Source organism: Euleptes europaea, chromosome 2, assembly GCF_029931775.1.
Source record: "Euleptes europaea isolate rEulEur1 chromosome 2, rEulEur1.hap1, whole genome shotgun sequence".
Taxonomy (NCBI): domain Eukaryota; kingdom Metazoa; phylum Chordata; class Lepidosauria; order Squamata; family Sphaerodactylidae; genus Euleptes; species Euleptes europaea.
Window position 1 is genome coordinate 121,773,379 of NC_079313.1, and position 17,529 is coordinate 121,790,907.

At 45.3% G+C, this 17,529-nt stretch overlaps 1 protein-coding gene across 1 annotated transcript; it reads right to left on the minus strand.

Moving 5' to 3' along the window:
* Window positions 1–3,987: 3,987 nt before the first annotated feature.
* Window positions 3,988–15,337, minus strand: ZNF217 (zinc finger protein 217). Its single transcript, XM_056844499.1, has 4 exons — window positions 13,723–15,337; window positions 10,905–11,030; window positions 7,782–9,296; window positions 3,988–4,097 (listed from the first exon to the last, which is right to left on the minus strand). Exons 1-4 carry the CDS (start codon window positions 15,122–15,124, stop codon window positions 3,988–3,990), a joined length of 3,153 nt encoding a protein of 1,050 aa, XP_056700477.1. The 5' UTR covers window positions 15,125–15,337.
* Window positions 15,338–17,529: the final 2,192 nt, after the last annotated feature.

Sequence of the window (17,529 nt, forward strand, 5' to 3'; positions counted from 1 at the left end):
CCGCCAGCTCAGGAGGGAAAAAAAAACACCCCAGAGCTTCTGAAAAACCTGCACCAACACAAACAGGAGATTGTATTTAAAACCCAATTTGGGGATCTCAATTAAACTCAGACCCTGGTCTTTTAAGTTTGCAAAGAGATGTTACTTTGAAAAGGAACAGAACAGACAAGTAATAGAACACATTCTATAGAAGACTCGAAGGATCGGCAAAAATAGATTAACCATCTTCCATGTGAATTCATCTTTGAAAAATAGGCTATAAAAGTGCAAAACTAGGAAAACAAATCTAGATTTTATGTACATATGGCTCAGCTTATGAACAGGAAAAGGGTAAATTGTGTACAATTTCCTGATACACAGCACTTCATTACATTGCCAGTTTTACAGAGACATCAAAATTATATATTCCTTAATACACAGGAAGTAAGACATACATTTAAAATGTCTCCAAGTTGCATACTGGGTGGGGAGGGGGGAGAAAGAGGAGGACAAACCTCCAGGGACATCTATACTTTGATATTTTACATCTGATACAAAGAAAAGAAACAGTGCAAAAATATTTTTGAAACCATTTTGTCCTGGAACATTTGAAAGTCAAAAATATCTCCCCCCACACACTTCTTTTAAGTTGACATTTGAAGCTTTTCATACACAAGTTGTTCAGAACATAGAACGCGACTGAACGACTGGGAATGGTCAGGTCTCCTAATCAATATTCCGTCACGTGCAGTGGGATTTTTGTTTTTGACTTTTTGTTCAGACCCATTAACTGATCCTTCGATAGATATCAAAGTTTATCTGAGGAAGGATCAATCCCCTTACTGTGTGTGCAGCTCACAACCCTACATGTGGAGGATGAGATACTCAAAGGGAAATCATGAACCCCGCCTAGCTGTCCAGCCACAGTGGCCTGAGTTGATGGAATGCTGGGATATTCTGAAACGTGATGATCACTGACTTGCCAATGGGAATGCTCAGATGAGTAGCTTACGTTGAGGAGAAATGTTGGGTCACATTCCTTCCACTAAACGCACCGGCTGGGGGTGCGGTAGTGTGCCCATGGCTAAACAAGCTCTGCCTTGGGGAAGGACCAGAGAAGGCAGCAGCGCTGTGCCCTGTAGGTCCCATTTGAGCCACCTCCAAGGGGAAAGGTTTTGCCCTTGGTTTGCTTGCTGGATATGTACGGGCTCCCATACCAACAGGATTCATTACAGTGGGAACTTCTGTTGACTATTCCAACGTAAGCTATGGGACACATGTGGGACACATGCTTGTAGCTGAATATTTAGGGGGTGGTAAGCAACAAATTAAACGTGTGTCATGTAGCCCTGACTGTAACTCTCCGGAACACCTAGAGGCTAGAAAGCATTCAACCAAACACCCTCAAGCTCACATAAGTAAGGAGAGGATTGAGACCGGATGGCAAAAATGGGGGGCGGGAGAGAATCTCCCTCTCTATTTACAGAGTTGCCCTCTGAATTTCATTTTGAGAATGGATATACAGGAAACAACATCAATTTGAGGAAGTAAAACTTATTGTTGAATCGTGTATCGTCCTTATTTGGAGCAAACATCCCTGACCTACTCTGGAGTATTTGAACTGTGCATAAGGTGAACATAAAGTACATAATTAATCTGGAAATTGTTTTTTAAAAAATATACATAGTTTAAAGCACAAAGTGAAATCTGACAAACTGTTACCCTTTATAAAAAAAATTGCCTCCCAGTATGGAAACCAGACAAACTCAATGCACAGATTTACCTGAGGTGCAAGGGTTACACACAGCCTTAAAAAAAATGGACCTCTCTTCAGCAGCACTAAAGTTATGCAAAAATATAGTTTATGCTGGATATTTGGTCTATGATCATTCTAAGAAAAATATTATTCAAGATCAGTAAAACTGATACACCCATTTTCCAGTTCTCTGACACACTTTCAGGCAGCCATGTTTACATCCACATGGTACAAATGGGATCACGCTTTCCGTTACGGAACTGTAGTGTTTTCTCTCTATACACAGGACAATCACAGTTTAGTTTTGTAAGCTTCTGTTGCCCATTCTCCTCCGGGACTGAACTGCGAGGAATTCCGAAGTTGCAGCCTTTTATCTAGAACACACAAGCAAGGTTTTGAGGCGATTCGTTGTAACAGCAACACAAAATAGCTCGAATTAACAGGAGATTTTTTGTAAACAGTTTCTGTAGATTGGTTCTTGTAGGTTATCCAAGCCTTCGACAATAGTTTCTGTAGAGACTGCTACAGTACAGTCCTAAACAGAGTTGCACCATTCTAAGCCCACCAGTATCGATGGAATTAAAAGAGTATGTCTCTTCTTACGAAGTTGGCTCAGGGACTTGCGCCGGTGTCGGAGGGCAGTGCTACCACCACCGTCCTGGGGGGGCCGGCGTAAGTTTGTACGGTGTTAAGTGGCACAAACGCCGGCATAGGGGTCACGCCTCCTCCTAAGAGGTTTCGGCTCCCCTTCTCTGGAATGCACTGTAAGTAAGGGGACAGTTCCTGGAATCTTTATATTTTTTTAATGTACATCAGTATATCATTTTCAATATTTAAGGTGAGCGGGACAAGCTGATATAGATGGTATTACAGGGCAAGCCTGAACAATGGAAAAATCAAAGCCAGCACTCTAAAGCCATTTGTCTGCAAGGAGCCCAATCAAAGTCCTTAGGAATGCAGATCCATGTCTGCAGATCAGCAGCTGCAATCCTGAAACTACTCATTCACATAAGTGAATGCTCCTGGGACAGCTATTTGTTGAAGAAAACAAAGGAAACAGGAAAGCAGAAGCATTAGACAACACCTGCCATCATGTTAACTCTGCATAACCAGGTATTTTAAGACAACGATTCTGTGCTTTGTACTAAGGATTTACTTATTTCTTTTGCTGTCAAATCACAGTTGACTTATGGCGACCCTGTAGGGTTTTCAAGGCAAGTGAGGTTGGGAGGTGGTTTGCCATTGCCTGTAGTTTTTATATTCAAGTACATTCTGCAGAGTGGTAAGCTGCAGTACTGCGGTCCAAGCTCTGCTCATGACCTGAGTTTGATCCCAACGGAAGTTGGTTTCAGGTAGCCAGCTCAAGGTTGACGCAGCCTTCCATCCTTCCGAGGTCGGTAAAATGAGTACCCAGCTTGCTGGGGATAAAGGGAAGATAACTGGGGAAGGCACTGGCAAACCACCCCGTAAACAAAGTCTGCCTAGAAAATGTTGGGATGTGACATCGCCCCATGGGTCAGGAATGAACCGGTGCTTGCACAGGGGACCTTTACCTTTTTACATTCCTGAGGCAGGGGGGTGAATCGCCTTAGGAGGCGGCATGATCCCTACGCCGGTGCCCATGCCACTTGCGCTGGCCCCCCTGGACTGTGGTGGCAGGGTGGTCCTCGGATGCTGGCAGCTCCCCCACCCGGCATTTTTCCAGGACAAGTCCCCTTGCCGACATCCCAGAAGGCATTCCCAGGACGTTCTGAGGGGCAGAACGTCCAAACCCCTTTTGCCCTGGGAACACCTCCTGGGAAGCCGGTGGTCCTGCACCACCTCTTTTGGTGGCAGAAGCTCGCTTTCCCCTATGGGGGTGAAAGCCTTTTTCCCGATTTTTATATTGTAAAAAAGGCTTTTTCCTCCTCCATGGCAGCCGGGAAACCTCTGAAGGGGCTTCTCAGCTGCGCCGTCCCAGCCTCCGTGGGGCCCCCTCACCAGTAATGCACTGTTACAGTCTAGTTAGCTGCATCTTGCTAACATGCTGGATAAGAAATTGTTTATTTTACTATTACATAATATTTTTATAGCTTTGACCACTGGTAAGTATATAATGCCTCTTTATATTTCCAGAATAAAGAGGTTTAGAAGATGATCAACAAGTAACATGACATGTCTTCATACTTCTGATGCTGGATTCCCCCCCCCCAAAAAAAGTTTTGTTTTGTTTTCTTTTTTTAAGATGTAGCTTACCATTCATTCAAGCCAAATCATGTTTTCTTGTCATTCGGTCGATAATGTGCATTACCAAAAAGACTCTCATAACTTCGCTTCTGTAGCATGGTGCTGGATAAATGTTGATACGACACTGGCCTTTTTCCTAGGAAAAAGAAGACATTATGAAGAATGCTTGCAGCGATCACAATGCTTATCCTGACCATTTCCTGGAATTGACTCAGGGTCTTTCGCCCACCATTGCTCAAGCCCAGAACATGCCTCCTCTTGCATCTACATCAAGATTACTCACAACAAAGTGGTGAAGCATCTTATCAACAGAAGTTTAGAAGCATAACATGGTGAACGTTTTCAGACTAGGACATGTCTTTAAATGAGAATGCACACCGGACCCAAAGAAGTATGTAGGCCAGGCCCCACAGAATAATGATCTCATGGAATCCAAGATTTCCAAAGAATCATGGTGCTACAGTTTAAGGCTTATTTTTCCTATTACAACTCCACACTCTTCACAGCTCTGCTGGATCACATCTGTGGTCCACCTAGTCTAGCATTCTGTTTCACACAGTTGTCCTGGAGGGCCGAACAAACAGGGCATAGAAGAAGAGTTGTTTTTTATATGCTGACTTTCTCTGCCACTTAAGGAGGAATCAAACTGGCTTACAATGACCTTCCCTTCCCCACAACAGACACCCTGTGAGGTAGGTGGGACTGAGAGCTCTAAGACAACTGTGACTATCCCAAGGTCACCCAGCTGGCTTCGTGTGTAGGAGTGGGGAAACAAATCCAGTTCATCAATTAGCCTCCGCTGCTCATGTGGAGGAGTGGGGAATCAAACCCGGTTCTCCAGATCAGAGTCCACTGCTCCAAACCACTGCTCTTAACCACTACACAATGCTGGCAACTATTTGCATACACCCCCATGAAGTTACCAACTTTTATTTCCCATTTAGTAATTTCATGCCCAGCCTCAGAACTTTCATGCAATACAGACAAATGCAAGAAGAGTGGCCTCATCTCAGACGGAGCAATGAATCTTGACCTAAACAAGCAAAGTAGTTCTATTCTAGAAGATACGGGACAGCACCAAGCAGTCATCTAGTCCAAGCCCTGGCCTGAGGCAACACAATATCAGGAGCAGATATTATGACCAACTGTACTTTCGTCACCCCTTGCAATCTGTATTTGCGCCATCGAAAAAGAAACCAAACAAAGGTATTTGCATCACAGTTTAGCACATATGAATGCTGAATTAATGTAGGAGGGCTGGAATGCATGAGGAAAACCCTCACCAACATGGGAGGGCAGATTCAAGTGGTCACAACATTAGCATGGTAGTTCTTACACGATCCTGCCCCACCTAGGTTTTCTGCATTCCTAAGAATGTAGCATGGAGCCATGGAACAGCAGGAACTAGATCGCACCCGGAACACATGATCTAACCCAAAGAGATTCCTCCAATGAGTTCCTGTTCTGGTAGGAACCAAGTCAGGGGTGCAAATGCCACAGTCCCAGCCTGTGCAAACACTTCCATTAGGACCACATGCAGCCTCTCTGATTTCCTCATATTATGTAAACCGCAGGGCTATGCGTGGCTATCCCTTCCTTCTTGACGAGGAGTGCATTGACTCTCAAAAGCTTATACCCTGGAACTAGGGTTGCCAACTTCCACGTGATGGCTGGAGGTCTCCTAGGATTACAACTTATCTCCAGGCAATAGAGATCACTGCACCTGTAGAAAATGGCCACTTTGGAAGGTGGACTCTATGCCATTATACCACTTTGAAGTCCCTCCTCTCCCCAAACCCCGCCTTCCTCGGGCTCCACCCCCAGGCACTTCCCAACCCAGAGCAGGCAACCCTACCAGGAACTCTTGTTGGTCTTTAAGGTGTTTGGTAACTCGAATCTTGCTCTTCTATTGCAGACCAGCACAGCTACCCACCTGAGACCCCTCCTTCTAAAGCTCTTAACTACACACCCATACAACATAGACAACTTCTCAAGGCCAGCTAAACATGGAAGTGACTGTGTGAAAGACACGGGGGTCAGATCTTAGAAAGCAGCTGCAGTTGGCTACTTCCTTGCGCCCTCGGAAAAGCAGAGCCTAGGATGAGGGACCACTCCCTAACCATTTTTATTTCCAATCGACAATGTGGGGCCCCATGACGATGCAATATTGTAAAAGGCCAAGCGGGTGGGGAAATGAGCAGAGCCTGGCTGAGCAGGCATGCATATCTGATTCAGCAGCCTGCCAGCATCTAGACCAGGGGTGGCAAACGCATAGCCCGCAGGCCGGATCCAGCCCCTTATCTGGCCCATGAGTCAGCCGAGGCAGCCACCCCTGCTCCCGTCTGGGCTGGCAAAGCATGGCACAGCCCAACCAAGTGACAATTATGTCATATCTGACCCTCGTAACAAATGAGTTCAACACTCCTGATCTAGACTGCCTTGGTGTGAGATAAATGGGATCCCCATAAAGAGCTTTCTGAAAGAATGGGATAACATCATAGTAAACTGTGTACTATGCAACTGGTCAATGACAGAATACCAATTCTTTCTTGTTAGGCAATCTAAGAATTTAACTGGAAACACAGTTTGAAAATTGTGAGCACTCTAGCATTTGGGAGCTGGATTGTTTCTTATGACACTGATTATCATGGAAGTATCTATCTGTAAAAAAAGTCTAAGTGGTAGCAAAATGATTGGGGTGGATCTAACAGTGCCTTTCCACTGTTGAACGTCTCTGGTGGATCAGACCAGTGGTCCATCTAGTCCAGCATCCTATCTCACGCAGTTGGCCAACCAGTTACACTGAAGGCCCAATAACACAGCATAGAGGCCAAAGGTTTCATAGAGTTTCAGAGGTTTAGTGCCTCTGAATGTGGAAGTTCCCTTTAGTCAGCATGGCTAGTAGTCCCTGATGGACTTATCCTTACAGCCATCATTGCATCCTCGGGCAGTGAATTCTACATTTTAATCACTCGTTGGGTAAAGAAGTTTTTCCTTTTGTCCATCCTGAATCTAGCTTTATTTCATGAATCTGGGAATGTTAAAGCAGTATACAAACATTTGTGTGTGTGTGTGTGTGTTAAGTGCCGTCAAGTCGCTTTCGACTCATGGCGGCCCTATGAATCAATGTCTTCCAAAGTGTCCTATCTTTGATTTGTCAGGCGCATGAAAAAGAATCCCCTGTATTGGATCAATTAAGTAGTTCTGCCTCTGTTTCCATTTCCACACTGCACATTGTATAGATTAAAAGATAATGAAATGATCAAAGAAAAAGAAACTGAGGCTATCATACTTTGGCCACATTATGAGAAGACAAGAGTCACTGGAAAAGACAATCACGCTAGGAAAAGTTGAAGGCAGCAGGAAAAGAGGAAGACCCAACAAGAGATGGATTGACTCAATAAAGGAAGCCACGGTTCTCAGTTTGCAATACTTGAGAAAGGCTGTTAAAGATAGGATGTTTTGGAGGACATTGATTCATAGGGTCGCCATGGGTGGGCAGCGACTTGACGGCACTTAACACGCACAAAAGATAATGGGGTGGATCCAACAGTGAGCTTCAACATATCCAGATTCATGAAATAGGCCTAGTACAGGATTTAGTAAGGGACAGAGAAGCCCTGGGTCTCTTTCTGGGGCACCTGAAAATCTATTGAGGATTAAGCAAAAGGCTAGGAGAAAAGCAAAAGGCATGAGGAGTATCAATTGTGTCTCCGGTAACCAGTGCTTAACTCAATACCATTTCGTTTGTAAAAACCAAAGACACTGTTGTTTCATAGAATGTTTCCCTACAGAATTATGAAAGCCATAGAGAGCATACCTTCTTTCGAAGAGCTAGGAAGTTGGCTGCTGCTTGATCCGCAGGAACTGTAATAGGGGCCAGGACCGTACGTTTCATATGGCTTTAGAATAGTCACAGGGTTTATAGCATCTACTTCAGTGCTCACAAGCCCTTGCTTGGCAGGCAGGAAAGAGGGTGCGGGTTTGGTGTGTGCACATTCCTGAGGTAGCAGACCGGCATATCTGCCTGCTATGTGAATCCTGCCCGAATCGTTTCTTCTCCGATACAGGGCAGAGTCCATCTGTTCCGGAGCCAAGAGATTGGGTCTCGCTCTTTTCGAGGGCGGTCCATCGAACTCCAAGTTTGTATTCCCCGTGGGTCTGGCACTGAGAAACTCTACGCCGCGACTACTTGGCCAGGAAGCTTCATTCACAGACGTCTCGAGAGAGCCATTGATGTTAGTACTCGAGCCTCTCGCTTTAGAATCCAGCCTTCTCCCTCTATCGTGTACCGCGGCACCGCTAGACCCATGGTGTACTTCGTGATGTCTGAAGCTATTCACCGAAACACCAACCGTCTGCGGTTTGCATGACTTCAAGTTACTCGGTGCCGAGTTACTGGAGCCGAGTCCTGAAAGAAGGGATGCTTTGCTCTGGATGGCAGGACCCTGTTTAACCTTTTCCACATGTGAGGGTTTCGACTGGGCAGGCAGGGAAGCCTTGGCTTTGACAGGGTGAAGAGGCACGGGGGGCACATCTTTGCCCAAGAGGAAAGGCGGGCATCCGGTCCGCCTAGCTTTAATGGCTGCCCTGTTCCGGACCCCGCTCTTATGTGCAGTTTCAGGGTTATATTTATGCATCAACCGCTGATGCATTATCAGGACCTCTGGATATAACGTCCGGTAAGTACAAAAGGGGCAGGTGCTGGTTGCTAAAGATCCTCGACAGAGAGAGATGACTGAAGTGTCTTGGGACGATCCGGTGGATAAATTTAAAGGCTTCTCTTGAGCTATAAGCTTGCATTTCGGGTCTTCCGCGGAATCTCTCACAAGATCCATACTTGTTCTACCTTTTGGAGCTCCAGCATAAACCATGCTGTCTGGCAACACAGAGCTCCTTTTCTCAGCCCTATCAGCAACGTGATTACTTGCCTGAGGTTCCATTGCTCTCTCTTCAGATTTAAGTTTTTCAAGGCAGGGAACTGGCACGCCCTCTTTTAAGCCACTGCAACCAGCACCGTTGTTTGGGTCCTGAGTTACACTGTTCGTTGTGCTCTGGAAGGAGGAGAGGGTCTCTTTCTGCTGCTTAGCAGGGGGGCTTCCTTTAGTATCTTTGGCATCTTCAAGGAGCCTTTTCAGATTTTTGGTTTCTGGAGAACCACTGGTGATTGGTAGGAAGCCTATCTCCTGAGTAGGTGACAAATCTTTATGGTCGTTTTTTGCATCGGCCGCAGCTTCTGCATTTTTGTCCTTGTGATGTCTCTCCAAGTGATACCGCAAAGATGTTTTCTGGGCTGCTGCATACTCACAAAATTCACATTTGTATGGTTTTTCACCTGAAAGAGATGTGAACCAAGAGTCAGAACTTTCATTTCCCCTTTTGCAGGAATACTAAACATTTTGAAATCCTACTCTCTCAGCTCTCCTCCATTCACTCCCAGCCCAGAGCCTCCCTGTTATCTGGTACACCTCAAGGCCTGTTATGAGAAGGCTTCATCATTGCCCTGAGATATGTCCTAAGCCATATAGCAAAATAAGACGACACACACCAAGGGGTTTCTCCATACTCATAAACAGGCTTTGAATGCGTCCAACACCTTCAAGCCTTCATAAGACACAGAACGTGGCAAAGCACACATGAATGCACACATGAAGCTGCCTTATACTGAATCAGACCCTTGGTCCATCAAAGTCAGTATTGTCTACTCAGACTGGCAGCGATTCTCCAGGGTCTCAAGGCAGAGGTCTTTCATATCACCTACATGCCTATTCCCTTTAACTGGAGATGCCGGGGATTGAACCTGGGACCTTCTGCATGCCACATAGATGCTCTACCACTGAGCCACAGCCCCTTCCCAAGCAGATTAACTGCTCCCTCCTTCCATAAGTTAAACATATTTGAGCTCCTGAACTCTGGTATCAAATTTAACATGCAACAGCCTCCCTCATTTATGGAATGTGTCCAGAGGAAGGCAATGAAGATGGTGCGGGGTCTGGAGACAAAGTCATTCGAGGAAAGGCTGAAGGATTTGGGTATGTATATTTAGCCTGGAGAGATGGCTGAGCGATATCATAGCCATCTTCAAGCATTTGAAGGGCTGTCACATAGAGGATGGTGAGGAGTTGTTTTCTGTTGCCCCAAAAGGTCAGACCAGAACCAATGGGTTGAAATTAAATCAAAAGAGTTTCCAGCTAAACATCAGGAAGAACTTCCTGACAGTCAGAGCAGTTCCTCAGTGAACAGGCTTCCTCGGGAGGTGGTGGGCTCTCCTTCTTTGGAGGGTTTAAAGCAGAGGCTAGATGGCCATCTGACACCAAGGCAGATTCTGTGAACTTAGGTAGATAATGAGAGGAAGGGCAGGAAGGGATGAGCCAGTGCTCAGCTCTCGTGGCCCTTTCTCACATGCCCAGGGTAATGCCGATTGCCACTTTGGGGTCAGGAAGGAATTTTCCTCCAGGCCAGATTGGCCAGGGATCCTGGAGGGGTTTTTTGTTTTTGCCTTCCTCTGGGCATAGAGCAGAGGTCACTGGGAGTATGTGGGGAGTTGTGAAATTCCTGCGTTGTGCAGGTGGTTAGAGTAGATGACACTTGATGTCATAGAAACATAGAGTTGCAAGGGACGATTTTCAAACACTAAACGGGTGCTAGAACAGACTAGTCCTGCATGCCAGAAGCTTAGGAAGAGGTTCAAGATCTCCTTTAACTTTATATCATTCATCACTTAATTTCTAAGGTCATTTCATGTTTTCAAAGAGCTTTGTTACAATTCAGAGCACTCGAGGTTAGCAACAGCCTAGTCATTAGCCACCTTACCTATCCAAATGCCACAGCTACTGAGAGAGGACCACCACATTTCCTCAACATGCAACCTACTATTTCCTGAACCTGCACCGTCACCAAGCAAACTTGTTATCACAGTGGAATTTGGTTTGGTTTTCCTTACCTGTGTGAGTTCTGAGATGAATGTTGAGGTAATAGTTTGAGCGGAAATACTTCCCACAGTAGCTGCATTCTCTGGAGGCCCCAAGGTTTTTAACTTTTGCTCTTTCCAGGCTATCGCCATTTTTATCTTTAAATGGGTTAAAAAAAACATACATTATGTTGCACAGCCATGAATGCAAGATCCGTGCATGTTTCACTCACACCTACACGATTAGGGTTGCCAACCTCCAGGTGGTGGCTGGCGATCTCCCAGAATTCTGACTGATCTCCAGGCTATACTGACAAGTTCCCCTGGAGAAAATGGCTGTCGTGGAAGGTGGACCCCGTGGCATCACATCCCTACTGAGCTCCCTGCCCTCCCCAAAATCGCCAGGCATTTCCCAACCTGACCCTTGCTGACCCAGTTAAAAGACTGGAGGTTATACTGGACCCAGCATTACTGCTAAAGAGCAGTGGTGAAAAATGCTCTCTTTCATCTTCCTCCAGAAGACAGCTCCCAACCTTGGGCCCCAGCTGGTCTGGCCACGATGATGCATACCACGGTAAACTCGATGCTAGACTGTCATAATGTGCTCTGGCAGGAGTGCTCTGGAAGACAATGTGCTCTGGAAGACCATCTGCAGTTGCTGCATTGATTACTGATTTAGCTTCTGGATTCAATTCAAGGTGTCAATCATTCACTACTACACTGCCGTTCCGTGGCTGAGGACCCACCGATCTCCAGGACTGCCTCTCTAAACTCCCGTGAGACAGCTTTGCTCATCCAAGCAAGGCCGCCTGAAAGCACCACCTTGCCCGTGGGTAACAGCAACAGCTGCCTGCCCCTGAGATCTCTGTGTTGTGGCTCCCTCCTGGTCAAATGGCTTGTCTGATGAAGTCAATAAGCCTCCCACACCTCTGGGCTTTCATATAAAGAAAACAGAGAAACGGCAAGACAGAACTGTGCAAGAGGGTACCTTCTAATAAAGGCTAACAGGCTAGTCATTTTTATCCGTCTGTGAAAAGTTTAGGCAGCTCTCTTTTCCCTCCCCATTCACACTTCGCTGTTTACTGGATACACTATACAGTTTATTTCATTGTTCTTTAATTGTGCAGTCCAGTTCTATGCCATTGTGTGTACTTAGGGTTGCCAACCTCCAGATACTAGCTGGAGATCTCCTGCTATTACAACTGATCTCCAGCCGATAGAGATCAGTTCACCTGGAGAAAATGGCCGCTTTGCCAATTGGACTCTATGGCATTGAAGTCCCTCCCCTCCTCAGGCTCCACCCCAAAAACCTCCTGCCGGTGGCGAAGAAGACCTGGCAACCCTATGTGTACTCTATGGGCCCTTATTGCATTGTTTCATAATTATGGAATCTGCCTTGAGTCTCAGCATGAAAGGCAGATGATCAATAATTCTTTTTTTGTGATTCTGCAGAGTTGGGCACTTCTCCTAGCGTCTGGTCTTGTTCTGCTCACCCAGCCAGTGTAGCAATTTATATTAGTTTGCTAAGGGTTAGTTCAGTGCAATAAGTGCATATATTTGCAGGATATGGTTTTCTGTGTATAAAACCACAATGTGAATGCACTTTGCATTCACTTTTCATTTCTTTTGCGTATGGGTAGAATAGGACCTCTCTACCCTACTAGCCACAATGGGTGCCAGCTGCCGCTGTTCAATTCAGCCAAAAACTAGAGGGAACAAAGAACTGTAAAGTCCAAGATTTGCCGCTAGAGGGTAGCAAGCACAGCATTTTGCTCAGCCAGGGCATTTTAGGTTGTTACCAGCTGCACTTGAGGAAATTCACTCCCCAGCTGCACTTCAGAGGAAATTCACTCCCCAATCTGTTTATCAGGAGTTATGACGGTGATCAGCCAAAATAACATGGGAAAGAAGACACACAGACTGGATGGTTTTTTTAAATGCAGAAATGTGGCCTTCTTAAAATTTATCATATTCAAAACCATTAATACAGTAGAAGATAGTCATAGCCAAGGCAGCAACTTTCTGTGTTTATAATTTCAGATACACCTGATGCTTATATCATGGCTTATGACAGATTTCACAGAACTGCCCTCAGTTGAGAGAGAAATTATTTGGTTGCAAAGCAATTAACATCAGCGGGATGCCTCTTGCTCCACTGCACCAGCCTAAACAGCAGGTTGCTGGAAAAAGCAACATGCAATGTGTCCCTGAACATGCTGTACATTGTGTCTGTATTGGAGACTACGCAACCGACCTTCCCTTACGTTATGCCATGTCTTCTAAAAGGAGATGTTGAAATTAGGCACAGGAACAAGGATGCAAGTGTGATACTTCTCTCCTTTATCACACACACGCAAACACAGTTTGGATGTAACGTGGAACCACGGTTTATTTTATCTACAGTTAAGTTTGTGAGGCTGGGATCCGGCTTGAAAATGGCTATTCAAATCCTGGTTGGCTTCAACAAATGCTGGTTTCCTCAGCTTCACTCTCCCGCCCTCCACAAGGCAACCGGCTGCCATCCCGGCCAGCACTGCCAGCAGGGGAAGGCATTTTGCCAGGAAGAAGTTAGAACGCCCATGTTCGTACATCTAGTGAAGCCACAGTTAAGCTGTGGTTTCAGACTAGTTTTTCCACTGGTGAAAAAGGGAGGAAAGATTCTCCACCTTTGACTGTCCAAAACTCTGTCTACAGATTTATGGGACCTGCCCGAACAAAAACTACATGGGACAGAGACTATTAAGGAGGGTAACGGGCTGAGATTGAGCAAACAAAAAGCTGGCTGGATCCAACCCAGTAGTCTTAGCATATTATACATCTGAACAAACCCACAGATCTTAGTAGTGCTTACCTAAAGCCTCTGTTAGTCCATCCTCGGAGCCGTCTTCAGAGCCTCCCTCCGCTCGCTCGACTACTCCGTTCTCATCCAGTGGAACCACATCCATGAGACATGACCTCGGTTGCTTCGCTTCGGCAGAGCCGGCTTCTGGGTCATTCCTTCGGTCTCTCTTGTGTACTCTGGAGTGGAGGACTAGCTGGTGGTACGTTCTAAAGGCTTTGCCACACTGCACACAATGTGTGGGCTTGTCTTTGTTCTGGGACAGTTTAGGATCTATGTCTATAGAAGGCACTTCGCCGCCAGGATATTTGAATTTGTCTTGTAGCGCGTTCCCAAGCCCTGCGTAACTTCCGCTTTTGCTCACCTTGGTCTTCCCTGTACTTTCAGACTGGTTTGCTTTGCTTGCACGACAGATTTCCCCAAGCTCTTCTTTATCAGAAGACGAGTCGTCGTTGTCTGTACTTCCTTCTTGTCCCAGTTCTTTTATTTGACCGTGGCCAATAGCAATTTTACCTTTGGTGGCCAGTTGCCAGGCCTGATACGTACTGAACGGATCCAGTTCTGGGATCCATTTCACAGGTTTTTCCATTTTGCTATTGCTGGAAGGCAAACGTGGTTTTAAGTTTAAGAACTGCAGGAACTCTTCTCTGGGCGAGCTACTTCCTTTGCCTCCTCCATCCGCCTGACAGCCATCACCATTGGCTGAGGAATCTTTGGTATGTACTTTACTGTGCTCAATTAAAGTCTCCTTGTTTGGAAATAGGAAGCCACAAACCATGCAGATTTTATAAGGCGATGTAATGCTTTCAGACGCTTGGTCTTGTACAACCTCGTTTATCGTTACGGGGCTCTCAGAACCTTGCGCAGTCTTGCTTCGAGAACCAGGCTTCCCGGTGTGCGTCCTCATGTGATTTTTGAGGAACCAAGGCTCTTTAAATCTCCTTCCGCACACGCTGCACCAGTAAGTGAAGGAGTCCTTATGCTTCCTCATGTGGGCCTCGACATCGAAGACCTCCTCAAACGTCTGCCCGCAGACCTCGCAGCTGAAGCCCTGGTCATCTTTCTGGTCAACGTCCAGCGACAACGAGTCTGTTTTCACTTGTCCTCTGTCGAGATGGCTGAGGTATTCCGCTTCGACGCGCAGGACCGCCGGCTCGCAAAGCGTCGGCCTGTGCTGGGTTAAGACGTGCTTGCCCAGATCCTCCGGGTGCTTGAAGGTCTGGTCGCAAAACATGCAATCCAAAGGCAGGCACCCTTCGCCCTGCATCAAGAACTTCTCTTGCAAGTTCTTGTACGAGATTGTGTTGGTCCCTTTGATTGGCATCGTGGCATCGTTGTTCTCCATGCGTGAACCAACAGTACAGGCTATACCATCTGGCCCATCCATATATGCTAAGAGAGGCTGAGTCGGCATATTTCCTGTCTCGGTGTTAAATGCGAATTTCTGAGGTCTTGTGTTGGAAAGAAGGTCACTTCAGTAAGCTCCCAACTGTTTGCTTGCAAATGTCCAAGTCCAGCCACCTACTTCAGACGCAATTAAACATCGCCTCTCCTCTCTAGATGCAGCTATTGGTGTGCAAGACAAACTACTCATAAAAGCATTCATTAGTTCTCCTAGTAGAGGTATAGGATAACATACACTATTATTCTAGGTTTCGTTTTCTTGTTTTTAATTTGCCTTCTGCAAAACCAGTCCACCTACATCTCCATATGTAACACTTCGGATCTTCTTCTTGAGGCCAAGAAAGCAGAGAAATAGCTTAGCAGCACCAAGAAATTCACCACCTGAGCAGGGGAAAAAAACACAACCTTCCATTAGCTAAGGAAGCCAAAACAGATTTCATTAAACACTTAAATCTCCGAATGAAATATTTCATAGGCTTTCAGATAAAGTTTTAAGTTTAACAGGAGTCACCTTAGGTTAAGATAAGATTATCAGGCAAACTTTCCTTTAAATTCTTCCAAAATCTCATGTATTTTCCTTCCCTCTAAATCTTACCATTTAGATTTCTAGAATTGCTAGAGGGGTGCATTTGTTCAGACATTTCTTTTTTAAAAATGTTCCTAACAAGATATTCCTGTGTTTTAGGTTGTACAGCACAAGTCTGAATTTAAAATTTCACAGCATTGCTTAAATGATGCAACTATCAAAGGAAGTTACTAACTTCTGCAAGGAAACTGCCTTGGGGAATTACGGTAAAACGCAGATTATTTTTTTATATTCAAAGGCAAGAAAGTGCCTCACTGAGTGGAATCTTACTAGTTTATTATTAGATACCTTCCACTTGTAGAAACCTACATTTGGATATTGGCTGGGAGAATAAGCTGACAAAAAAAAAATCTACTCCTTTGAGAAGGTACTGTGATCTTATTTACACAACCACAATTTGGGCTGTCTTATGCAAGATCTCCCCACGCTCAAGTTTCTTGACATGGCTTTACTCACACTTAATAGGCACTTATTCATGATAATGTGTAATGTCTGCTGTGGGCAGTGCCGATCTGGCAGCCATTTTAAAGCTCTGTTGCTTAGCTCAACGCCAGCAGGCTCTGAAAATGGGAGTTTCTACACTTTTGGTTACTTAACAGCACACTAGCATCAAGCCTATCAGATAAGAGACGCCAACGGTAATGCCTGGGATAGCCCTAATACACGAGCGCATGAGCTGCTGTGGACAACGGAGCTCATGAACACGTTTTTAAAACGCAAGAATATATGTGACAAACAACAACATCAAAGACCGTGTTACTTGCATTGACCCATCGGAATGGTCAACCTGTACAGAACTGGTGCACGGTTTTTTCCCAGGCAGAAATGGAAAAGCATAAAAAAATTAAATGCGAGACGTAACAAGAACATTTATAAGACTCTTATGGAGTGTAATCTTTATATCCTTCCTCCAAGGAGGTCAGTTTTTACTAGGGTTGCCAGGTCCCTCTTCGCCACCAGCAGGAGGTTTTTGGGGCGGAGCCCGAAGAGGATAGGGACTTCAATGTCATAAGGGTTCAATTGCCAAAGCGGCCATTGTCTCCAGGGGAACTGATCTCTATCGGCTGGAGATCAGTTGTAATAGCAGGAGATCTCCCGCTAGTTTTTACATTTCTAGGTTGGGGAGAGGAGCAGAGACTGTGAGAGAGTAGTTTGCCAAAGGACACGAGACCATCCTAAGCAGAGTTATACCCTTCTAAAACCATTAACTTCAAGGATGTAACACTGCTAAGGATGGCGATACCGGCAAGTTCATGGAAGTGCCACCCTGGAGACATCCTGATCTTTATTTAGCTCACTCTTAGCCACCACGCTACACTGGACCACACCAATCTGTGGTCTCCCACAAGCACAAACCCGGCCTTCTTGCTTTAATGCTATCCAGGTTAGCTTTCTGCTTCTCTTCCAGCCTGAAAAAATACTTGTGTGATTCTCAAGAACCAGTCAATGTAACTGGCCCAATATTAAGGCTGATATTACAACAAAATATCCCTAAAACACCACAAATGATGCTGTTGAGCATAATACCAGACACCATAGTGACCCAGAGACCTTTTTTGATGTATGCCACTACTGCCGCCAGAATGGTATACGATAGGAGATGGAAAATGACGGATATACCAAATAAATCGGAGTGGACTGAAAAAATGATGGAATTAGTAGAAATGGCAAAATTTACGGCATTGATAAATCAAAAAGATAACAATGAATTTGCAAAAGAATGAAAGGCATGGACAAATTATTGTAGAAATGAACTTAATTGTGATATTAAGAAACATATTATGAAAAAACATAACCTACAAACAGTGTTTAAACCCACCAAGAAAATA